Below are 26248 nucleotides of genomic sequence, written 5' to 3' on the forward strand. Positions count from 1 at the left end.
AAACCCCACTCTTTTCGTTCCGCCATTAATAGGGTTTTAAGCTTTTCTTCAAAAGAAAAAAAAGCCCTAATTTATTATTATGGGTACCCCAAAGAAGAAGAAGAAGAATCAAACCCCAGAAACCCAATTCCACAGCGATCTCAATCTCTGCTCCAAAAACAAAGATTTACACGGCGCAATTTCACTATACAAATCCGCAATCGCCAACAACACTCGACTCAATCACCACAACCTCAATGCCCTCCTCTACCTCTGCTCAAACTCCGTCACCGACCCATCTCTGAAAGCTTTAGCTTTGGAGAATGGATTCCACATCTTCGATCAGATGTCTTCGATCGGCATTGTTCCCAACGAGGCCACTCTCACTGCAGTGGCTCGGCTCGCCGCCGCGAAAGGCGACGGAGATTATGCTTTCGGGTTGGTTAAGCGAATGGGCGAGTACAACGCGTTGCCGAGGTTGAGAACGTACGACCCGGCATTGTATTGTTTCTGTGAGAAGTTGGAAGCTGAGAAAGCTTATGAAGTGGAGGAACACATGTGTTCTGTGGGGGTGACCGCAGAGGAACCGGAGCTAGCTGCATTGTTGAAGGTGAGCTCGGAGACTGGAAGAGAAGAGAGGGTTTATCAGTATTTGCATAAGTTGAGAAGTTTGGTGAGAGTGGTTAGTGAAGCTACGGCTAAGATTATTGAGGATTGGTTTAAAGGAAAGAAGGGTTGTGAGGTTGGTGAGGTGAATTCGGAGGTGGGGAAGATTGAAGAGGCGGTTTCGAGGAACGGGGGCGGGTGGCACGGGCTTGGTTGGATTGGGAAAGGAGATTGGGTTGTGAATAGAACAAGAATTGGTTTGAGTGGGAATTGTTGTTGTTGTGGGGAGAAGTTGTTTTGTGTTGATATTGATGATAATGAGACTGAGAGATTTGCTAAGTCTATGGCTTCATTGGCTATGGAAAGGGAGGTTATGTCGAATTTCAGTGAATTTCAGGTTAGCAAAGGTTTTGGATTTGTTATGTTTAGAGTTTTGTGTTTTCATATTATTGTTTGAGTTGAATTGTGTAATACTTTAATTTTATGAGTAGAGTATGAAATCTGGTTGAAATGGATAAAGTTGTTAGTTTGGATTAGTTATTTCAACATGAACAAGTGATAAAAGAAAACTTATAGTGACTAAATCTTAATAGGGAGGTTATGTCAAATTTCAGTGAAATTTCAGATTAGCATTGGTTTTGGATTTGTTATCTTTATTATGCTGTTTAGAGTTTTTCAGTTTTTATATTATGTCAAGAAACGGAGAAAATAAAGCTCTAGTTTTTATTGAATTGCATAATACTTGAATTTTATGAGTAGAGTATGAAATCTAGTTGAAATAGCTAAAATTGTTAGATTTGAAGCTTCTATCTTAGTAAAGATATTTGTTTATGTACGATTGTTTTTCATTTAATTGAGGAACAGAAATGGGAGGGTTCTTTTCCCTTTATAATGTTTATTTTGATTAGTTATTTCAGCATGAACAAGTGTTAAAAGAGAACTCAATAGTGACTAAATTTTTTAACTGTAATCTTTATTAAGTTCTTTCCTTTTGTTGTTCATTGCTCATTGGTGTATTTTGGGGCATATGTAATTTGCTTCTGGTTTGAATTGTTTTGTTTTTATGTTCTTGTTATTCTCGTTTTTTACCGTCTCGTATTGATCTTTTATTTATGTTTTTTTATTTACGTATTAAAGGATTGGTTAGAGAAACATGGTGATTATGAAGCTATTGTGGATGGAGCAAATGTTGGCCTCTACCAACAAAATTTTGCAGATGGTGGTTTCAGTGTTTCACAGGTTATAGAACTGTCTTTTGGGTTGTTCATCAGCTCCATTGTTTCTTTTTTCATTATGCTAACAGTTATTTCGAAATCACTCATTTTTCTTTATATTTTACTAAACAACAGCTTGATGCTGTTGTAAAAGAATTGTATAATAGAAGCGGAAAGAAATGGCCACTTGTTATCTTGCACAATAAACGTTCTCGTGCACTTTTGGAGAATGCTTCTTACAGAAAGCTTGTTGATGAGTGGGTGGACAAAGGTATTCTCTATACGACGCCGAATGGCTCCAATGATGATTGGTAAGAACCTGCCTTGGGAGTGCTCAGTGAAACTTTTTGCAATTTTATTTCATGGCATAATACTTATTAATCTTTGCTTTGTTGAGGGAATGTCGATTATTGTTTCAAAGGCTTCTCTTTTTCATGTTCTTATGCCAAGTGTTTTTTCTGTATTGTTGTTTTATTTATTTAGGTATTGGCTCTATGCAACAGTGAAACTCAAGTGCTTGCTTGTAACTAATGATGAGATGCGCGATCACATTTTTGAGCTTCTTGGCAGCAGTTTCTTCCTTAAGTGGAAGGAAAGACATCAAGTACGTGCACTTAGAACATTCATGTGATATAATGTTTGCTATCTGTATAGTAAAGAGATCACTCTAAAATTATGTTTGCTTTAATATGCTTCTTTTACGTTGTTATAGGTTAAATATACCTTTGCTAAAGGTACGTTGCAACTTCAGATGCCACCGTTATACTCTTCTGTTATTCAGGTACCAGTTATAGTTGGTCTTGTGATTTTTATTTTTACTTTCTTGTTATTTAATATAATTCCAATTTGGTTTGTGTAGCTGCATTGTGATAGTTGGGTCTTTGTGATTTTACTTGGCACTCTTATAATTAACAAATTACAATGCAAGTTGTTTGAAAACAGTTTTCCTGGGCTTTACTTTTCGGGGGGAAATAAAATATGAACGTATGTGGGAACCGATATTTATTTGCACCGGTATATAGGGTGTATTATGTTATTTTGGTTGGGCTCCTAGGCTGCTGGTTCCCAAATATTACAGGGTTAGTCGGGATTCTTAGTTTAAAAACAAATTAGCTCTGCATAAATTTTGATCGTTCTAAATTTTTATTGTTGAAAAATTAAATTGAACGGTGAAGACTTTTATGGGAGAAAGACACAGTGAAATTTACTTTCTAATTATCGGAGTTAAACACAACAAATTTCATTGGGAATGGCCTGCCCTTCCTGCAAATTTCCATTTAGAATTTTCATCCCATGTTAGTTTCTAATTTTGATATATTTTTAAAACTGGTTCAATGCTAATTTTGATAATCAGAGAGAAACTGTTTTGTTTAATTCTTGACATGGAGTTTTACCAACTCTGTTTCAGGAATCAGAGAAAGGAACATGGCATGTTCCTATAGCTGGTGACTGCACCGAAGAATCTGAAAAAAAATGGTTGTGCATTACACGGTCGAGTGAAGTTCTGCAGAATAAAGAGACTTTTCAGAAGAGCAACAATCTCAGCTGCGACGATAAACTACTGAGATCATGCACGTCAACGACTTCACATGACAACATGGATTCATCGCAAACATGTGATAACGAAAATGTAGCCGTGACAGGCAAAAGAAAAGAGAGATCTTAATATACATTTCTAACTGAAATATTTGAATGGAGACTAACTTTCATGAATGTTGAGTGAGACTACAGCTGACAGTTATGAGGTGCCTGATGATGACGATGATGACACTGCCCTATTTTCAGTTTTTCGGTTAGAGCGGCAATGGTCTCTGCCAGCACTTAACTCTGTTCCTTCATGTTATGTCCTCTATTGTATTTTGTGTAATACTAGCTTCTTATACTGCAAATGTTGTAGAAAATGGTTTATAATTATTCTTAATTTCTTATATTCAACTTTGGATTTTTTTTTTCTTTTCAGAATTTATAAGGTGATGAAAATTCTGTTATTGGGGTTGATTTTTCTTTAATTTTTTTTATTACTATTTTTAATTGATGATGGGCACCAAGAGTGAGGTTCATAGTAAAAAAGTTGAATTAGGTGATTTTTAACTGAGAATAATGAACTTTTACACCTAATAATATGCATAGTATGCTTACACTTCATTTTTTGTTGGAAAAATGCATTTTGGTAATTTAAAATTATATTTTTGAAAAATTAAATTTGTATAATTATAAAAGAAAAAAAAAAGTAAAAATCGTATAGGTGTAAATGTAAATAAAATATAAGAAAACTAATTTATGAAAAAACTCCAAAATTTTTACCTAATACACTTAAAATGTGAAGAATTTAAGCCACTAAGGGTGGAAAAAAGGAGAGAGTGGGTTTCAACCTAAGACTCCTAATTTATTAGTTGATATGTAATGTTATTACGCTACACTAAAAAAATAATATTAAGAATTTTTTTTAAGAAAAAACATAACACAGAAAAATATATTATTTTTACGGTTTGAACTTTTTTTTTTTTACAAAAATATGATCGTTAGAAGGATAAATTGTTCGATATTTTTTTGAGTTATTTTGTAGTTTATTTATAGTTGTCATAATAGTGATTTTCTCGCTCTTTTTTGTTGTCCTTTAGTTTATTTATAAATATTTTCTAGTTGTCACGAGATTGATTTTTAGTTATTTCTTATAGTTGTTTTTTCACACTTTTTTTTGTTTTTTAAAAAATGAGAATTCGTATATTTGTAATTATAACTTTAAAATTATATTTTTGAAAATTAAACTTGTAAGACTATATAAAAAGTCAAGGTTGTAAAAAATTGTAATTAAAACATAGAAAATATATCTTTATGAAAAAAAAATGTGCTCATCAAACCACATTCAATATTTTATAAAAAAAAGTGCTCATTAAACCACATCCAATATTAAATTTTGAATTCATAATTAATTTGTCTTATTAATATCAATCATCTAAACCAATAAAAATTTAATAGAATGTTGGAATAAACTGGTTATTTTTATTAGAATGATTCATATTTATCCAATACGGTAAAAAAAAATCAAATTTTAATCATAATTTTCATATATACTTAGATATCTCATCCAACAACCAATCTTATCTAATTGAATATTTAAAAATAACGAATTAATTTATTCACACTCCTTACCAATCTTTAAAATTTTATTTTGCCATTCTTTATTATTTTTTTTTCATATAACAAATTTATACAATCTCTTCTACCACATTATCTATTCTTTTCTATTTAAATAAAATATTATATATTCTATTCGATTTTATTATCTATTCTTTTCTATTTTAATAAAATATTATCTATTTTATTCAATTTTAATATCTATTTAGAATGTAGAAGTTTCTATTAAGTGCTGAGTTGTACTACTGCTGTTAGTTTTACTAATTTTTATTTTTTTCTGGTTTTAGGTCTAGTTGTTAGTTAAAGTTAGTTATATTAGTTAGCTGTCCTAGCTGTATAAGCGACTTCTGCCTTGTATCTTTCTTGAGCCTGAGCTATATATAAAGCTCACTCATTATGCTTTGTATCCACTGTTCAGATAATAAGAAATTCTCTCTATTCTTCTTCTCCTTCTTTCGTTTTATTTTTTTGTTTTGTAACAGTTTCATATAAGCTAAAAGGAGGCTACATCCTCATGTTTAGATATGATGGGAATTCTGAATTTAATGTTAATATATTCCATATAAGTACAATAGAGATAAACTATCCTTGTGTTCCTCCCCATTTTGATGATGACACTAAAGAATTCCTAACACCCAAGAAAGAAGTCATGTCCTAAGTGTATAACACAAGCCAAAATTAAAGGTCAATTTCAATTAGTTAATGTTCAACAAGAAGATCAGAATCCAATAAACTATGGAAAACGTGCAAATTTCATCAATAAAAGATCATGCTATACTTAAAAGTTAAAAATCTTGTTTGGTGTACCTTTAGAAAGATAAAGATCATTATATCTCGTTTAGTGATGGTCAAAATTCATTCATAGTCCATGTGAGACTAAAACACTCCAAAATATCTTGCTACAAACCGCATTTGAGACTCTATTACTTTCTTTCATACTTTTAAATTTTAGCTCCGAAAATTCATTAGAGTTTTACAAAATTCTTCAAGACTACTTTTGAGACACCGAAACTTATATTTTTCTTCTATTTTCAAGTATTTTTTTTCAATTTGTTCTAATTCTTCATTATTTATTATGACCTAAAAAATAAGCAAACTCAAGCGTAAAAATACGCTAAATGACATAAAAACAATTAAAATAAACCTAAAATGCAACCTAAACATAACGCAAAATAACACTTATCACTAATTGAGTTCAGACATTACATTTCGTGATAAAATATGCTTATTTTCTTAAGATATTCATCCTTTTTAAGATTTGTAGTAGTAGAATTCTAAATGAAATTGAATCATGGAGATTGAATAGATCACTTTGATTTTTAGGAGGCCTTTTTGTTTACAGCAAAAAGAGCTCTTGAGAAAAATAACATCATATTATCTATGAGAAATGCTAAAGGGCACCTATGGTGCTTAGTATCCTTGTGATGTGTAATATCGTTATTGATGTAATTCGATATCAAGTCTCACATATTTTACTTTAATAAGATTATAAAAAACCACTAACCGATTATAAAACGTCACTTTATAGTAGTGCTAAGCACCTTGGTGCCTCACAACAATGCTCATTAACTATTGATAATTAGGTGCACATATGCCTAAAGCAACACTTTTACTTTTCTTCCATATAATTGAATGTTTAACAATACATAGATATAGCCTAATGGTTTCACACTTCTCCTCTTTGTGAGGAGGTCCTAAGTTCAAATCCCCCTACTCGAATGTCAAAAAAAAAAAAAATTAATACATAACCTTTTTATGGAAAGATAAAAACATTAAACTATACGAAGGTATGAAAGTATAAACAAAGATCAAGTTAAAGAAAACACTTACAAATAAACAATTGACAAGCTATATAAGAAAAAGAAAGAAAAACAACAAACTTGGCAACAAATTTCTGTTGCCCTTTTGGACTACATATGTTATATGTATAGTATTTTGCTCTCAACTATCCTATCTCTATGTGCTTTAAACAACAATGAAGTTTGATCACCTCCTTTGGAAGTTAAGGTACTTGATACCATAGGCGAAGACGAAGAAGAAGAGAAGAACCCAACCGACATGAGCAACCACCACAGGGATAAGGAAGTCATGATCATAGCCCAAGTTATCTTTGAGAAAATCATTCACCCTCATCACTTTACCACCTGAAAGTTCAACATTTGTGGTGGCATCACCAACTTGTGATGCGAAAATTCCATAGATTGTCCAAGCAACCGGAGAGCCCCAGTAGTACCATCTCCACCACACCGGGATGAGCTGCAAAGCAAAGATTGCAAATGAGTTTTTAGTGAAAAATGCAGCCACTAAAGAGAATTATCATGTCACTTAAAAAAAAAATAAGGGTGTGTACTCGTTTGGTATCCCGAGTTTTATCTAAATATAAGTTTGGTATCCTGTATGTTTCCAATGATCCTCATCTGATACTTAGTATTTTGAAAGCATACATGTTAGGTACTTTGAATTCAGATTTGATCAAACAAATTTACTAATACAATCAAATCTTCAATTATACGAGTTTTAAATTCAAATTTAATTATTACATATACTTAAATTGATATGATCAAATTTCACTTTTAAGGGTACCAAATTTGTTCTTCGAGAAAACACAGGGTATCAAATGAATATTGACAAGAGATGAAAAGAAACTTGGGTTTGGATCACATACCGGTCTGGGAATCATGAAACCAGAGAACAAGTTCCAGAAGCTAAGGAAGAAAGACATAACAATTGCAGCGATTTGATGACCGGGGGTCAAGGCGACAACCATCATACCGTACATGGAAAAGTATGTAAAACACATGAAGATGAAGTAGTAGAAGTAGAAAAACTTCACAAATGTCCAATCATAACCAATCATGGAGTACAGAATCATGCTGTATATGAAGGTTTGGATTAGAACATATATTGTTTCAATAGCTACCTGCACCACAGATTTTATAGGAATCAACATCAGATATAGAAGGAAGTGAATTAAGATTTTGTAGATAAATATGTTTATATAATTTCAATGCCTTACTTGAGCAAATGCATATGGCAATTCTGAGTACATCCCAGCTGCTCTTTCGCGGTAAAAGACTGTTCTCTCAACCGAAACAACAGGTTGTACAGCAGAGGCATTGCTTGCTCCAAGGAAAAGAATTGCAGAATATGTAGCTCCCAAAAGATTGATCAAGTCCTTTTGAGTACCTCTGTTAACAAGCAAATATAGTTTGCAATATAAGGTTAAGCCATAGAAAACATATAAAATGTAGTTGTAATAGCTAGTAAGGTACTTACAACTTGGTGCCTTTGTCCCAGAAGATTACTCCAAATAAGGTACCAATCATAACTGTCATAAAGAATCTTATGGCATTGAATTTAGAGTTCCTCCAATATGACCAATGTTGTTTCCAAAAACAAGCCTTGCATTGAGTGAAAAAGTTTGTTGAGTATTGGGTGGGAAAATAGAGGTCTTTGGTGCCCGGCTGTGGGGTACTTAGCTCCTTGATAAGTCTTTGATTTCGCCTAAAATTCACAAAAGGAATGATGATACTATGAACACATGCAACAATAAAAATGAAATTTAAATATGTAACTGGACTGGATTGGTTTTTAAGCAAATTTTGAAAGTGTATCCAATTAGTTCAATTGTAATTGGATATCGAATTTTCTGTAATTGGATTGGACTGGATTGGTTCGGATCTGTCTACTCATAATATTAAGATACATGAAACGAAGCAGGTGAAAAGTGGTGATGAAAATGATGAAAGTTGCATTGTACTTACCTATAGAGATTAGAGTTGGCATAAAGTTCTGCAAAGTCGACGTTAAGTTGAGTCTCAGCCGTAGTGGAGGTAACATCCAACATCCAGGTAGCGGGATTGTAACCATCTTTGATCTTAGAAACACCCGGTATAGCCTGCAAAATTTCCATTGTTGGATTTAGAGTCAAACTAATTGTTTAATAATGTACTGAAGTGGAATCAATCTTGTGGTAGAATGGTAACAAACCTCAAAATATTCAACAAGTTTATGTGAATGGCGACCAAGTTCTCCAGCATAAATAACTTGTCCTCCTCTTTTCATCAAGAAAAGCTACAAAGTAAAGCAATGTCAAATTTAACTTGTCACAACAATCATAACGAAATATGGTAAAGATGGAAGCAATTAGAATTCGAATTATACCTCATCGAAAGCTTCAAAGATGTCTATGCTCGGTTGGTGAATTGTGCATACAACAGTTCTTCCTGTGTCCACAGTGTTTCTCACCGTACGCATGACAATAGCAGCTGCTCTAGCATCAAGACCCGAAGTAGGCTCGTCCATGAAGATGATTGAGGGATTAGCAACCAACTCTACAGCAATAGTGAGCCTCTTTCTCTGCTCAGTTGAGAGTCCATCTACTCCTGGAAGTCCTACTAAAGCATTCCTTAATGGATTGAGTTCAACCAAATCCATAACTTCTTCAACAAACATCTATAAGAAACAAAAAACTATAGTTAAACAAAACTATGCATAATGTTCTAACTGTTTTCTATGTTGTCAACAGTTGAAGTGACATGCCTTTCGTTTTTCTTTACTGATATCAGAAGAAAGACGAAGCCAAGCAGAGTACAAGAGGGACTCGTAGACAGTGACATGAGGTGAGTGAATGTCATTTTGCTCACAGTAACCGCTGACTCGAGCAAATGTTGTTTGGTTCTTTGGAAAACCAGAAATGCTTATGCTTCCTTCGATGTATCCACCGGTCTTTCTTCCTGCTAAGACATCCATCAATGTAGTCTTACCAGCACCGCTGACACCGACTAAGGCTGTCAAAACACCAGGCCTGAAAGCACCACTAACATCTCGTAGCAATTGAAGACGACTCTCTTCAATTCCTTGAGTCTTCATTTCCTGATAATGACAAAAAGATTGTACTTTAAGTAAGATTGCATTGAGTGTATTTTTGTTAAAAAGTAATCTTAAGGAAATTTTGGCTTACATTAGGCATGTCAACATAGTAGTTGACATGGTTGAAAGCAAGTGAAAGAGGTTGGAAAGGTAAAACCATTCCCCGATTGACTCGATTATTTGCAGCATTTTCAATACCATGATTGTTCCTCACTTGCATATCAATACCTATAAGTTTTTATTGAAAATCAGTTATGAAAAATAACTTTGTAGAGAAATACAATAGAATTTCGAGTTTAGTTAGCTAACCTTCTGCATTGGATGTCGATTTTCGCCTTGTTTTCTTTTCGGATTCATCATCAATAATGAGAGTTTTAGTATCACCAAAAGCTGGAATTGAATCAAAAGAAAACAAGTATGTCAAAAGTTGAATGATTTGAAATAATCATTTGGAAATAAAAAAAAAGTGATGATCTTCTTACGGCTTAAATAGGTCAATGCTGCAATAAAGAGTCCATTGAATAGAAGAGAAAATCCAATGAGTGCTCCAATACAAATCCAATACCAATATTCTTCCTTGAAAAGGCCTCTTTGATCTAAAAGGACTTTCCCAACTGTGGAGTTTCCACTAGGCTGTAAAAGAGATGAAAAAACCCAAGTTATCTTAAATGGAGAGAAAACTATAACGGGACGTTTGGTATGAGGAGTTCAAAATAATCTGATTAATAAGAATATTAAAGCTAAGAATATGATTATATGGAAACTCATACCGAACATGGGAATGTGAAATATTGTCATTCCTATGAAAACATTGCATCATACCAAACAACGCCTAAGGATTTCGAAAACAAAATCACACTAAGAATTTTGAGGAGAGATTTGGGAACTTACTGCACTCCATCTTTTGTCAAGAAATTCATTAATGGCAATGGCATTTTGTCCATACATCATAGGAGAAACATAGTAGCCCCAAATCATCCATGGCTTAATGTCATCTATACACCAAGAAAAAAAAAAGTAGTTTCCTTAATGAAAATCAATGTATTCAATGATGAAATATTTTCACAATGGAAAGAAAATTCTAACCTTTGGCAACAATGTAACCACCAAGAACAAACACCAATAGTAATGAAAAAGATCCAATTGTATTTGCAACAACCTCAGTTCTTCCGAGGCCTGCAATGAAACGAAACAAGGAAAGTGCCATCTGATGGACACCGAAAAAGGCCAAGAACTGTTTAAAGAACCTGTAAATATTGAAGAAAAACAATCAAATGATGAGAATTCTCATTCAATTATGTTTCAATGAGAGTTATGTTGAGATTTTCGCCATTACCTTGTAGCAGAAGGTGCAAAACCAATTGTATAGTATGTAAGAATGATCCAAATGCCTGATTCCAAAAATGAAATGGGAATCCTCAGAACCCAAATTGGCAATGCAAATGCCCAAGCAGGGTAAAACAATGAATCCCTTTGTTTATAGAACACAGGAAGTCGGAAAACTGTCATGGCAAGCTCAGCCATCCCATTAAACATGACATTAATAAGACTAAAAAACAGTGCTCCCCAAAACTTTGATCCATCTTCCACACGACCGGTTTTCATTTCTGTTCTTAAGAACACAGTCAGAGCAATTATAGCCATGATTGTGATTTGAGTAGTCTTGAAAATATAGATAAAAGAGTTTCGCTTCATCAACATCCATTCCCTTGAAAACCCGGCCTTGAAGAGTTCCTTATTGGAAATACCATATTTTTCTTTCACTAGTGCAGCAGGATGAGTTGAGTTTTTATCATATGGAATTCTCAAATCCTCTGAGAGCCTTAGACCAACATGAAAGGTGTTGAAGGCACTAGCAAATTCAATAACCGAGATGTATTGGTAAGGTCGGTTCTTTCTAAACCAGTACTGTTCTTGGTCCTTTTTGGAAGTAACTTCTTGTAGAAAGTCAGCAACTCCTTTCCTATCAGGGCATTTGAATCCCATATACTCGAAGAATTCGAGAACATTATCACGAGGCCCTTGGTATACGATTTTACCTTCAGAAAGAAGGATAATGTCATCGAAAAGATCATATGTTTCGGGTGCAGGCTGCAGCAGAGAGATGACCATTGTAACATCCATAATATGAACCATTTGCCTCATGAACTTGACAATCTGAAAGGTTGTTGAACTGTCCAATCCTGTTGATATTTCATCCATGAAAAATGCTTTTGCTGGTCCAACCAACATTTCTCCTGCATGATACCAATCAAAGGTAATTCCAATTAGAGTTGTTTATGAATACATTTTACACCTTAACAACAAACATGAACAACTTCATTGGCCAAGTCTCCATAATGTAAGGCCGCCACATACAGGGTTGTTCATACAATCCATACCAAACCCCAACCAATCCAGACTAAAACCATTTCAAACCGAAACAAATGAATCCAATGTTAATGGTTTTGTTAATCCAAACAGCTCTATAATTCTCTGGTACAGTCATGGTTTTAGAATTTTCGCTAGCGGCTCAAATCAGACCAAATCACTTAATTCTTTTACATTTACTTAATATGTTGTCTTTGTCTTTTTAATGAAATATTGATGTTTGAGAGCAATATTAGACAAAATATTGACACTATTTTTATTTATTGTAATTTATGTATTATAAATTTTGAACCAAATCAATCTGTTTTTAAGTGGATTGGTTTACTTTGAGCATTTTTGGTTTTGAATTTTTCAAAAACTGTAATACTAGTTTGGTTCGAAAAAAATCCAGACCAAACCAATCAGTGAACAACCCCTAGCCCCCTACATACCGGTTGTTACACGCTTCTTTTGTCCACCGGAGATGCCCCTTCTCATGTCATCACCAACCATAATATCTGCACAGATATCTAGCCCAAGAATCTGAAAATTTTCAAAAATAAAACATGTTAGATTTGAACAAAAGAAAAAATAAAAGATATTGAGCAATGAAAGTAACAAACCTTTAGAACATAATCAGTGATCAAATTGGTTTCTTGGCCTTCCATAGCAGTTGCTTTCATGAAAGCATCAATCTCAGGATCTGGTTTGATTCCAGCTGATCTCTCCCTCCTAGACAACTCTACCAACAAGTCATATCTAGTTCCAACACCAAGACATCGCCCCGAGAAATCCAATGTTTCGCGAACTGTCATCTCACCATAGTGAAGATCATGTTGACTAATGTAAGAAGAGGTTCTTTGAGGTACAAATTCCTTAAGATCATGGCCACAGTAGGTTACTTGTCCAGTTACCTGTTTGTCAAAATCCCAATATTTTAGTTCAAATGAAGGAAGAGACAGAACTTGTAAACCTTCTAACACACTAAACTTGAACTAATACATTATAAAACTGAGAAAAACCGAAACATACCCTTAAATCATCGTCGAGTTTTGCAGCAAGAGCGCGTAGCAATGTTGTTTTTCCCGAACCAGGAGGCCCAAGAAGCAGTGTCAACCTGAAAGTGAAGAGTGAAAAAAAAAGTTAATGAAGAGAGTGTTAGAAATAATTAGGGTCACAATTGTATATATAAAATGTGTGTTGGGTCATCAAATAAATAAGTCAAATTTATGTGGTCTATTTTGGAATAAAGTTTATGACTTAAGGGCATGATTGTCATGATTTTAATATGTGGATACCAATTAGACAATTTCTATATTGATGAGGGGCCAAATAGAAATAGTCCAAAATATTGCCAACAGGTTTGTCTGTTGGTAATATAACAGGTATGGGTCCCCATTTTGCATCGTATCATTTTTTTTACAGAGTTCCTGAATCCCCATCATCAGGAAAATAAGGTTTCAAAGGTTTTGATGCAAAATTGGAAGATCATACCAATCAAAGATCGATTCTATGGACTCCGGTACGCTTCCGCTAATCTATATTCTATTATTTGATTCTCATGAATTAATTAGGGCTATATTCAGAGTTTACAGTATTGTAACATGTGGTATCAAGAGCATCCCTAAATTAATTCTTGAGGATTTATAGTGATATTGATCTTCCATTATTATTTTTTTTGTATTTGATGAGTACATGTTTTATTAGTTATAATTGTTGTATATATGCGCGATTGATCGATATGTGATTCTGCATCTTTTCAATCGTTTATGCTATCGCATATATATTTATAGCAGTCGCATATGTATATTTAAATATACTCCTTTTGTTTTCAATCGTTTAAGATATTTAATGGCATGGGCGGTATAATTAACTATTTGATTATAGTCAGTGTAATTCATATATATATGCCAAGTCATCATGTGTACATATATATATCATTTATGAATAGATGCAATTGAAATTTTTTGATTTGCAGTAATATATTTCTGCCATGAACAGCCGCACAGTATATTTATATATAAAAGTCATCTTTTATTAATGAAGTATATCTATACGGTTGTGGTTGTTTGTTGCACTGACTTCATTCATTATTAATTCCTAAAGTAATGTATAGATGATAGATATATTATTAATATCAGTAAGATTATTTTTCCAGTATATGCGTAAATATGATACCGGACATATTTATTTAAAATATTTGTGTATTGTGTTTTCATATATATGCATAATTATGTTCAGTAGCAATTAATTCAAATTTTGGTTTAAAATTTATTAAAGATATCTAATATTTAATTAAATTAATTGAAACAAAATATCACCAAAGTGATCTCTTTTGTGTAGATTAATTTAATAAAAATATTATGATAATGGTGTGTATGTAATTCATAAATTTATTAACTAACCCAAAGGTGAGTTAATATTTGGATGAATTTCATGCATGTTTGTGGTGATAAATGTGTGACAATTATAAGGAATTTTGTGTGAATAATATGTTAGTCCAAAGATTGCATATTGTTTGACATAATTTATTGTCAATATTTGATCACTACAACAAGAGTACCGCTTACAATTAATATTACTGTCCAAAGACTTAATATTAATGCTGTGTTTGGTATCTTGAGATGGGATTAACCAATATTTGAATTTATTGTTTTATTTGGATTCTTATATGAGCATGTTATTTATGAAATTGTATTGTTCTTTTCAGCTGTTGCTAGTGTATCTGCTAATCTTAATTCGGTACCGGTCCTTAATGGTAATAACTTTAAGGACTGGAAGGAGAACATTTTTATTGTTCTTGGCTGCATGGATCTTGACCTTGCATTAAGGATGGATCGTCCTGCTTCTCTTACGGATACTAGTACCTCCGAGCAAAGGAGGATTTATGAGAAGTGGGACCGTTCAAACCGCATGAGTCTTATGATCATTAAGCGCGGCATACCTGAGGCTTTTAGGGGTGCGGTGTCCGAGGAGGTCACCGATGCCACAACTTTCCTTGCTGAAATTGAGAAGCGCTTTGCAAAAAGCGATAAGGCGGAAACAAGTACTCTTTTAAAGAAACTTATTTCCATGAAGTTTAAGGGCAAGGAAAACATAAGGGAGTACATTATGGAAATGTCTCACCTTGCTTCAAAGTTGAAGGCACTAAAGCTTGAGCTTTCGGATGACTTGCTTGTGCATTTAGTGCTTATCTCTCTTCCTCCACAATTCGATCAATTTAAAGTCGGCCATAACGCCAAAGGGAGAAATGGACTCTTAATGAGCTCATTTCATTTTGTGTTCAAGAGGAAGAAAGATTGAAGCAAGAGAAGACCGAAAGTGCTCATTTGGCAAGCACCTCTAAAGATAAGTGGCAAGAAAAGAAAGAATGAGGGCCGCTAAGGATAAAGGTCCTGCACATAAGAAACAAACTCAAACCAACAGTGACGATGGTTGTTTCTTTTGCAACATGAAAGGACACATGAAGAAGGAATGTGCTAAGTTTATTGCTTGGCGAGCAAAGAAAGGTACATTTCTTACTTTGGTACGTTTCCGAGGTAAATTTAGCTTCGGTACCAAGAAACACTTGGTGGTTAGATTCGGTGCTACTACTAACATCGGTGTTTCTACATGCGGTTGCCTCGAGTTACCGAAAGCCAAATGATGCCGAAAGAAGCATTTATGTGGGAGATGGCAAGTCGGTAAATGTGGAAGCAATAGGGCATTTTAGGTTGTTATTAAGTACGTTACTATTTGGATTTGATAGATACTTTTGTTGTACGGAAGTCATTTAGACGGAATTTGGTTTCGTTTCTTGTTTGGACAAATTAGGTTATTGTTGTTCATTTGGAAACAATTGTTTCAGTTTATCTATTAATTCAAATACTGTTGGAACTGGTTCTCTTATGGTTTATGACAACTTATATTTGCTTGACACCGTTGCTTCTTATAATGAAACCTTGAATGTTGAATCACGTGGTACTAAGCGTAAAATGGATTATGAAAAATCAAGTTCCTTATGGCACAAACGGTTAGGTCACATCTCTAGAAATAGAGTTGAGCGACTTGTATCGATGGAATTTTAGATTCAATTGATTTTTCGTACTTTGATGTTTGTATTGAATGCATCAAAGGCAAACAGACCAAAACAAAGAAATTGGGTGCGAAAAGAGCTACCGATGTCTTAGAGTTGATACATACAGATATTTGTGGGCCATTTCCTACACCTTCTTGGAATGGTCAACGATATTTTGTATCATTCATAGATGATTACTCAAGATATGCGTACCTATTTCTACTTCATGAAAAGTCTCAAGTGTTGGACGTGTTCAAATCTTTTAAGGCTGAAGTTGAGAATCAACTTAGCAAAAGAATAAAGCAAGTCAGGTCTGACCGTGGTGGTGAGTACTATGGCAGATATGACGGATCAGGTGAACAACGTCCAGGACCTTTTGCCAGATATCTAGAGGAGTGTGGAATTGTCCCACAGTACACTATGCCAGGATCTCCTAGCATGAATGGTGTTGCTGAAAGACGAAACCGTACTCTTAAAGATATGGTAAGGAGTATGATCGATCATTCAACCTTACCGGAATCACTGGGAGAGGCACTTAAGACAAGGCGGCCTACATTTTGAATAGGGTACCAACTAAAGCAACACGCAAAAACACCTTATGAGCTTTGGACAGGGCGAAAGCCTAGTCTTAAGCACTTTCATGTTTGGGGATGTCCAGCTGAGGCCAGGCCTTATAGGCCAAATGAAAAGAAGCTGGAACCCAAAACTGTGAGCAGCTACTTTATTGGATATTCTGAACGATCCAGGGGTTTCAAGTTTTATGATCCCAAAGTAAAGAATATATTTGAAACGGGAACTGCAAAGTTCTTTGAGGATATTGAGTTTGGGGGGAGAAATACGGTTAAAGACTTTATTTTTGAGGAGGATTTAGAATCACCCACTTCTCTTGAAGATGAGTTGATTTCTATTCCAATAGTTGCTTTTGACAATATTCAGGATTCCATTCCTAATATTGATCAAGTTTCAGATCAAGAGCAACCAAACATAGTCACTCAAACCCCAGAGGTACAAACTCAACAACCTCAAGAACAAGTGCCTTTGCGACGGTCCACTAGAGAAAGAAGAAATGCTATTAATCCAGATGAATACATAGTGTATCTTCAAGAACATGAGGATGGCATTGGAATGATGGAAGATGATCCAATCAACTTTAATCAGGCCATGAAAAGTTCTAACTCTCAAAAGTGGAATGATGCCATGAATGAAGAGAATAAGTCTATGCAAGACAATAAAGTTTGGGAAGTTGTCCCATTACCACAAGATGTAAAACCAATTGGTTGTAAATGGATATTTAAAACCAAGAGGGATGAAAATGGTAATGTGGTGAGGTTTAAGGCACGTCTTGTAGCAAAAGGCTATACTCAGAAAGAAGGCATTGATTATAAAGAGACTTTCTCTCCAGTTTCATCGAAAGACTCTTTCAGGATAATAATGGCACTTGTTGCTCACTTTGATCTTGAGTTACATCAGATGGATGTTAAAACAGCGTTTCTCAATGGCGACATTGATGAGACAATTTATATGGAGCAACCAGAAAACTTTGTGGTTGGTGACCCAAAGAAAATGGTTTGCAAATTAAAAAAATCCATCTATGGACTCAAGCAAGCTTCCCGTCAATGGTACCACAAATTTCATCAAGTGGTTCTCTTATTTGGTTTTGAGATGAATGCTGTTGATGATTGTGTGTATCATAAGTTTAGTGGGAGTAAGTGTATATTTCTGGTTCTATATGTCGATGACATATTGCTTGCCACTAATGATATAGGCTTATTGCACGAAACCAAGAGATTTCTATCGAAGCATTTTGAGATGAAAGATCTTGGTGACGCCTCTTTTGTTTTAGGAATTCAAATACATCGAGACCGTTCTCGGGGTATTCTTGGATTATCACAAAAGAGCTATATCGATAAAGTACTCAAACGATTTGGCATGCAAGATTGTAGACCAGGTGATACCCCTGTCGTTAAAGGAGACAAATTTTGTCTTAAACAATGCCCTAAAGGAAGCCTTGAAATTCAAGAAATGCAAAAGATTCCTTATGCTTCAGCTGTTGGGAGTCTTATGTATGCTCAAGTTTGTACGCGTCCGGATATAGCGTACATTGTTGGAGTGTTAGGCAGATACTTAAGCAATCCAGGAATTGATCACTGGAAAGCAGCCAAAAAGGTTATGAGATATTTGAAGAGAACAAGAGAGTACATGCTCACATATAGGAGGTCAGATCACTTTGAGATCATTGGATACTCTGACTCTGACTTTGCGGGATGCCAAGATAGTAGGAGATCCACTTCGGGCTACATATATCTGTTAGGTGGTGGAGCTATATCATGGAGGAGTGCAAAACAAACACTCATAGCTTCATCCACCATGGCAGCAGAATTTGTTGCATGTTATGAGGCATCCAACCATGGTATATGGCTGAGAAACTTTGTCACTGGGCTGCGCATTGTGGATGGAATTGAAAGACCACTTAAGTTGTATTGTGACAATAAGTCAGCTGTATTGTATTCCAACAACAATAGGAGCTCGACGAAGTCAAAACACATTGACATCAAGTTCCTTGTTGTAAAAGAAAGGGTACAAAGTGGGCAGATTTGTATAGAACACTTAGGTACAAACTCCATGATTGCAGACCCCCTTACTAAGGGTTTGCCACCCAAGGTCTTTCATGAGCACACTGCTCGTATGGGTGTTTTAGATTATGAGGACATCTAGATTCAGTGGGAGTTTGTCTTTAGTGTGTTTTATTTGTTTCATGAAACATGTGTATTTGGATATTTTTCTGATCAGAAATTATGTTATTCAGTTTATTTCACTTTGTACATTTAAGCTAAAGTTTTGATCTCCATAAAGTAAAGTAGGACCAATTGAAAATTGACATGAATAGATCACCATGCATGTAATTTTCATACCACATTATCATGATTGATCTATGTCATTTGGCTATGTTGATATATGTGACCATTGATGGGTTTAGTTGTGATTGATACAACGAAAATCGCTTTGATCCTATGTTGATATAGTTAATGGACGAGATTGCACATGCCTATGGTTATGATGACAAAGTTATGAGCTCAATAAGGTTAACACATTTATATGTTTACATATGTGACCCAGTGGGAGATTGTTAGAAATAATTAGGGTCACAATTGTATATATAAAATGTGTGTTGGGTCATCAAATAAATAAGTCAAATTTATGTGGTCTATTTTGGAATAAAGTTTATGACTTAAGGGCATGATTGTCATGATTTTAATATGTGGATACCAATTAGACAATTTCTATATTGATGAGGGGCCAAATAGAAATAGTCCAAAATATTGCCAACAGGTTTGTCTGTTGGTAATATAACAGGTATGGGTCCCCATTTTGCATCGTATCATTTTTTTTACAGAGTTCCTGAATCCCCATCATCAGGAAAATAAGGTTTCAAAGGTTTTGATGCAAAATTGGAAGATCATACCAATCAAAGATCGATTCTATGGACTCCGGTACGCTTCCGCTAATCTATATTCTATTATTTGATTCTCATGAATTAATTAGGGCTATATTCAGAGTTTACAGTATTGTAACAGAGAGTTTCAAGCAAAGTTACTAGGCTAAGATTTATTAAACAAAAAAAAATTCTACATTATAACATTATGAATAGTTCAGGGAAAATTTTTAACAGGTGAAAACATACACGATCTGGTAGTAGTAATAGTTCTAAGAGCAAAAATCCCAAATAGAGCAAAGTGTGGAAACTAGTGACTGTGAACATACCTTGAGGGTTTTATAACACCATTCACATTTTGGAGTATTTTAACAACTCTTTTCTTTGATGGAGTGAGTCCAAGAAGTCCAATAGCTCCCTATTATAATAGATTGGAGTTTAGACAACTCATATAATAAAAGCATAAATGGTATGTGTTGAAAATATTTCTAAGTACCTCAATTATGTTGAGACTAGAGTTCAATAGAGTTGGAAGAGCTCTTGTTCCTACATATGCATCTCCTTCAATTGATAAATTCTCAAATCTAACTTCAACCTTAGGAATGTCAATGCCTACCCTGTTGTCCAAAAACAAAGAAAAAATGAAAATAAGTTAAAACTCAATTTCTAAATCTATAGCTTTCATGTTAAAGACAAACAATATTTCTGCAAAATCAATTCTCAAAAGTTTGCATTTATAAGAAAATCAAACCACTAAGGTTGCATTTAGTTGGAGGGTAATGAAATAGAATGGAATAGAAATGAATTAATTTTCATTTAATTTTTTTGTTTGGTTGTATTTTAAAGTATTAAATTGTCATTCCAATAATTTGATTCTACCATTTTGATGGAATAACTATTCTAATGCAAAATGAGAAATATATATATGTATATACATTTTCTTAAATGTATATTAAATTAATAATTTTGTATGTATATTAAATTTTATTTTACTTTATTCAATTTTCTTTATTTCATATGGCCGGGTTTGGGCTAAAACGAACTAGGCCATACTTAGAGCCACCCAATCCAAGGATCTAAAAAAATATTTTTTTCTTTAAAAATATACATATTTTTTTAGTAATTTTCAAAAATACTAAAAAAATTTTAATAAAAAGCCCAATAATTTTTATTTTTTTAAGGCCGACTTAATCTCATAGTCGGCCTCTCATTCCTTCCAACCAAAAGTAGCCTAAGTTCATGAGTAACCTCAAAACTCATAAATGGCATAATACAAATAACAAAGAATCAATCATCAAATCCAAACTAACTCAATCTCCTTCTTTCAATATCCTACTTGTCATTTTCTAACCAAAAAACCAAGTTAATCAAACATCAAAGACACAAATAAAGAAAGAACAAAGAAATCAATCAATAAATCCAAACCAACTCAATCTCCTTCCTTCAATGTTTTCACTAATTCATTTTCACACTAACCAAACAATCAAAAAGATTCAAAAACACAAACACAATCAAGGAAAAGAAAAAACAACCTGTCACTTCTTGCTCTAAGTCTCTTCAAGAACTTTTCATTATCCTCTTCAACAACTCTCAATATACTCTCCATCAACAACTTCTTATCTTGACTACCAAGCTTAGTAACATCAACCTCTTCACTCCTCATCTTACCATTACTCATCACTTGACTCAACATCCCTCTTCTCATCCTATCATAAGTAGGCAACCGCTCTATCGCGGCCCACCGCAGCTCCTCCTCGTCTTCCTCAACCGTCATTTGTCTCGCGCTCCTCTGAAAGACATCCGGGGCATTCCACATTTCTCTCACACTACCGGACCTCCAACTTCTCCGGCTACTTGTTTGCCGGGATAAGTCATCTCCGGCCAAAGAAGCTGCCATGTTTAACAAAACCCCACCTCTCAAAATCAACTCAAACTCTATAAAAACTAAAACTTTAGTCCAAATTGGATCAAAACCAAACTATCCCACTTCAAAGTTTGGTGCTTTCTTTCCTTACAGCTAGGAAAAACTCATCATCCCCACTTTTACTATTTGTTTTTGTCCTGTTCTTGAAAATGTGGGATGAGAATAGAGAACAGAGAACAGAGAAGAAATGAAAAAGCTTTAAATACTTTTGAGTGGGGAAGCTTGGAAAATAAAGTGACTTTGTCTAAAGTCTGAACTTAACTGTTTTTCAAATATTTTAGTTACTTTTTTTTTCTTTTTGTAAATTTATAATTAAATAATAAAATATATTTTATTTTGAAGTCTTTGGTCAAAATCAGACTACATAGACCTTCCTCCACTGCGGCCTAATTTTTTTGGTTTCACCTTCACGTTTCAAAATGAATTATAATCACCTACTTTGAATCTTTTTCCATGTATTGTACAAGTGGATTTTCTAAGCCGTTGGATTTGGTGTTAGAGTGATTGTAATTAGATCCAACGGTTGGATTTGAGGATTGGTGAAAAATCACTTTTTCTTGGAGCACCAGAAATGTCATTTAGCATTGAAGTTTTCCTTGACCAATAAAAGCTCTAGAAGGAATACCAAAACCTAGTTTACTCGCTAAGTTTCTAATCATCCATGCAGGGCCGGCCCTGAAATGTAGTGGGCTATAAGGTAAAAATTATTTTTTGGGCCCTTATTTAAAAAAAATGGTATTTTTCAAAATCAGCAAAAAAATTGTGTAATTTTAAAAGGGCAAATTTTTTTTTGGGCCCCTGGACTAGGTGGGCCCTAGGCACAGGCCTAGCCCGCCTATGCCCAGGACCGGCCCTGCATCCATGGTTGAATGGTAAAAGTGCCTAGTCGGGTAAATTCGTTGTGTATATATAAATTTTTTGTACAAAGTACCTAAAGGCTAAAATAATATTGTTTTTACATTTTAAGAACTATGATTTATTTTGGCTATTTAGAATTTTTATCTCCAAATTATAATTTATGTATTATAGCACATCAAATTTTTTTAGGGCGTTAAAAATAATCCCCAAACTATTTATAATATTATAAAATACTTTTATTATATTTTTGTTATAGGTGGATTGGTGGCTAATCGAATGCTAACATGACTGTTTAGTTTATTGTCGCGTGCCCAATTAGGCCAGTGTCCAATAAGGCATGAAATATGTTCATCTCCCCTCGTTGTTGTATCTAAGGTGCATGCGAGTTGGAGAGTCTATTTCTCATTGTCTTGTGAGGTGTTTGTTTGTTTTTGCTTGCTAGAGGATGGTGGGTATTTCGGTAATAGAAATTGGTGACAACTATTTGGAGGGATGACTTTATGATAGATTTCAATGTTGGGATTCTGGGATGAAACATAGAGATGTTATGCTTTGATGGGCATTGTGGTCATTGCACAATAACAATGTGTGGAATGGTAAGAATAAGACTGTTAAAGAGGTGGTTTCGTTGGCTAAGGGTAGTTTTGATCAATAGAGTTGTGTTCAAGATAACATTTTGATTCCTCTTTGTTTTCTTTACAAGACGGTGAAAGGCACGAGCAGTGGATTGCACCGGTTAGTAATACAATCAAAATCAATGTCGATGCAACTATCTTTAGCAATAAGAATAAGTATGAATATGATTTGGTGGCGCAAAACTCTTCTGGTCAGATTATTATCGCTCAAGCAGTAAGTTGGGGGTGGTTGATGACATTCTTGTTGAAGCTATCACGGTTAAAGAGGTATTGAGTTGGTTGAAAGAAACAAGGCAACATGACATGGTAGTAGAGTCGGACAATTTGGTTACGATCCAAATTATCTAAAATTCGTTAAATATGACTTTTATTAAAATAGTCTATTCTAAAAAAAATATATTCATATAGTGTTAATGTAAAAATAGTCTAAACATCTACCATCTTTGTCAATATTTTATTTGACATTTGTGACAAAATTTAACAAAAAATTTATTTTATAATACGAAAATTATTCAAAGATTATTTTTAACAGACTAAAAAAATCAAGAGCACCATAAAACATAGAACATGGTTTCGAAGGAAATAAAATTATTACTACCCTTAATGGAATTTCGACAAAGAAACGAAAAAGAAAAAGAAATACCCTTAATGGATTTTTGATGTGATCTTATCGTTATAATTACACCCAAAAAGTAAAGGGTTGCAATCTTAATCCTAATCTTAATTAATCATTTATTTGTTTTGTTTTTATTAAATTTGGGGACATTTGGTGAGGATGAATGTTCTTTTCTTTCTCTCTTTATTATTCTTCACTTTATCAAATTGGGTCCTATTTTATTGGTAAAGCCTCATAGACACATGCATGATCCATCCAAACATTTTTTTTCCACAACAATTGAATTATTTATTTTCAAAAGGAAAAAAGAAAAAGAAAAATCCACATTTTTAGGTAGGTCATTTTCTTAGCTAGAGAAATTATATCTCAATGATGTTGTATATTATAATTATAGGGTAATACTATGGTAGGACCTAGTAAAAGTTCCCTACCGGTAGGGAATTTTTTTTCTAACCGTTGATTTTAGATCTTGTGGTTATTATGAAGTAAGGTATATAGTCTTACTATAGGACTGCTTGTATACAATTAAAACTTTATACATATTATAATAATATTTTAATAATATATTTATTTTAAAAAATAAAATAATATTAATAATTAAAAAATTATTAATTTTTATTTTTTAATTATTATTATTATTTTCTAAAATTAATTTAAATTATTTTTATATAGATATTTATTTTTAAAAATTCTTCTGATATCGGATCGCTTGAATAATTTTATATGCTCTTTAATTGGAACCGTACCAACTTGTTTCTCTTAAACTCAATTTTTTTGGCAGAAAAAATAATATCAAACCGAATTAATTAATTTTTTTTATAAGTGGCGTCTCAAAAGAGCAGCCAAATAACAAAATAAAAACCACTGAAAAAACAGTCAATAACACCAGAATCACCCATAGCCTAAAAGAAAAACAAAGAAAAGACTAGGTGTAAACATAAAAAAAAAAACCATCACTAAATTATGAAAAGCCAAAAAAAATGAGTTTAGAAAAAATAATTCTTTTTTGAAAATAAATACCAATATAAAAATAATTCAAAATAACTTTTAAAAAAAATAATTCAAAATAACTTTTAAAAAAATAATTCAAAATAAAAATTAATAAAATTTTTAATTATTAATATTATTTTTTAAAAAAATAAATATAATTAAATATTATTATAATATGTATAAAGTTTTAATCGTATACAAGCAGTCCTATCGTAAGAGTATACACCTTACATCATAATAACCACATGATCTAAAATCAATGGTCAAAAAAAGTTCCCTACCGGTAGGGAATTTTTGCTAGGTCCTACCATAGTCTTGCCCTATAATTATAATATACATCTTATTTGTTTTCCAAAAATATTGAGTAATTATATTTTTAAAAAAATAAAATTTAAAATAATCAATTTAAGATGTATATATATATGTAAAAAAATATGAGTATAATTAGATATTTAATATTATTTTTTACATTGTAAATTATTTAAATTTATAAAAAAGAATAAAATATCTACTATAATAATATACGCTACTATATGTATATATAAAAATAAAAAACTTTCTATATATTTATATGAGTAAAATTAATGCTCTTATATGAATTTTTTTTTTTTGTGAAAACTTTGATTAATATAAAAACAACTTCAATTTTCACTATAGAGTTAATATTCTATAGTAAACTTTGATTAATTATATATAAAAAAAAGTTAATATTAGGTAAGAGTTTATTTTAATATCATTAATAAATAAGATTTGTAGTATAGTAAATAAATAATGACTTCCAAGGAAATATTGTTATGTGAAAACTTGAAGAAATTGTAGGCCCCAAATAATCACTATTCATCATGATTACTTTTGATCCATGACTTTGAACTACTTACAATTTTCACAATAGAATTGAAGTGATTTCCACCCCTTCTAGAAAATTAAATGGATTATTTGTTATATACTCACACTAAAATAGTTTCTAAGTGCTTATAATAATAATTATTATTATTAATATAAATAATAAATTTTTGCGATAAAATTACTTAATATTTTAGTTCTTTGTAATGTAAAAATATTATTTTTTATCGAGAAATATGTATATTTTTAAACAAGATGTGTACTTTTAGGTCACGTATCAAATTATATTTTGTGAAAATTTAGGCAAATTGTAAAAAATATGTATATATATGTATAGAATCTAAATCTTTTGAAAACATGATAAATATCAACAATGTTTGCATTTGATTACTTGTAACTTTTTTATAGAATCAATTCTTGTCAATAAAAAGATGCCCTTTTTAGAGATATATGCCTAATTGTGTAAAAAAGAAATAAAAGTGTTATCTCTTCATTCTTCAATAGACAATAATGTTAGTGCATATAATACAAGAATTGTTTAGGCTATGTTTCAAGTCAAAGCATGCCCACCTAAGTTAAGGTAAGTTATGTCATGTCTAAGCCAACCACTAAAATAAAGGTAACCTTTTTTTAATAAAAAAAAAATATAATTTTATTAATTAAAGATAAAATAACACCACAGATTATATACACAAATTCTAATTTGACCAAATGCCATAAATGGCACCCGCTAG

General features: G+C 32.9%; 2 protein-coding genes across 2 annotated transcripts; one reads left to right on the forward strand and one right to left on the reverse strand.

The window, feature by feature from the left end:
- LOC115720881 (proteinaceous RNase P 2) lies at window positions 1–3734 on the forward strand. The gene is made up of 6 exons (XM_030650082.2): window positions 1–982; window positions 1723–1824; window positions 1935–2110; window positions 2283–2403; window positions 2512–2580; window positions 3208–3734. Exons 1-6 carry the CDS (start codon window positions 80–82, stop codon window positions 3463–3465), a joined length of 1629 nt encoding a protein of 542 aa, XP_030505942.2. The 5' UTR covers window positions 1–79; the 3' UTR covers window positions 3466–3734.
- Window positions 3735–6529: 2795 nt separating this feature from the next.
- On the reverse strand, window positions 6530–21755 carry LOC115720877 (pleiotropic drug resistance protein 2). Its single transcript, XM_030650077.2, has 20 exons — window positions 21181–21755; window positions 20145–20265; window positions 19978–20066; window positions 13191–13275; window positions 12782–13072; window positions 12611–12701; window positions 11146–12046; window positions 10896–11056; window positions 10701–10804; window positions 10292–10442; window positions 10119–10199; window positions 9901–10037; window positions 9480–9812; window positions 9102–9392; window positions 8928–9011; window positions 8702–8835; window positions 8214–8441; window positions 7954–8125; window positions 7603–7857; window positions 6530–7193 (listed from the first exon to the last, which is right to left on the reverse strand). The coding sequence occupies exons 1-20, from the start codon at window positions 21543–21545 to the stop codon at window positions 6924–6926; spliced, it is 4344 nt and encodes a 1447-aa protein (XP_030505937.2). The 5' UTR covers window positions 21546–21755; the 3' UTR covers window positions 6530–6923.
- Window positions 21756–26248: the final 4493 nt, after the last annotated feature.

This window comes from Cannabis sativa, chromosome 2, assembly GCF_029168945.1.
Source record: "Cannabis sativa cultivar Pink pepper isolate KNU-18-1 chromosome 2, ASM2916894v1, whole genome shotgun sequence".
NCBI classification, from domain to species: Eukaryota; Viridiplantae; Streptophyta; class Magnoliopsida; order Rosales; family Cannabaceae; genus Cannabis; species Cannabis sativa.

Coding starts and splice junctions, on each gene's coding strand:
- LOC115720881 (XM_030650082.2), top strand. CDS start 80: ATGGGTACCCCAAAGAAGAAGAAGAAGAATCAAACCCCAGAAACCCAA. Junction 983..1,722: donor CGAATTTCAGTGAATTTCAG/GTTAGCAAAGGT, acceptor TACGTATTAAAG/GATTGGTTAGAGAAACATGG. Junction 2,111..2,282: donor AATGGCTCCAATGATGATTG/GTAAGAACCTGC, acceptor TTATTTATTTAG/GTATTGGCTCTATGCAACAG.
- LOC115720877 (XM_030650077.2), bottom strand. CDS start 21,545: ATGGCAGCTTCTTTGGCCGGAGATGACTTATCCCGGCAAACAAGTAGC. Junction 9,813..9,900: donor ACTATGTTGACATGCCTAAT/GTAAGCCAAAAT, acceptor TGTCATTATCAG/GAAATGAAGACTCAAGGAAT. Junction 7,858..7,953: donor TGCCATATGCATTTGCTCAA/GTAAGGCATTGA, acceptor TCTGTGGTGCAG/GTAGCTATTGAAACAATATA.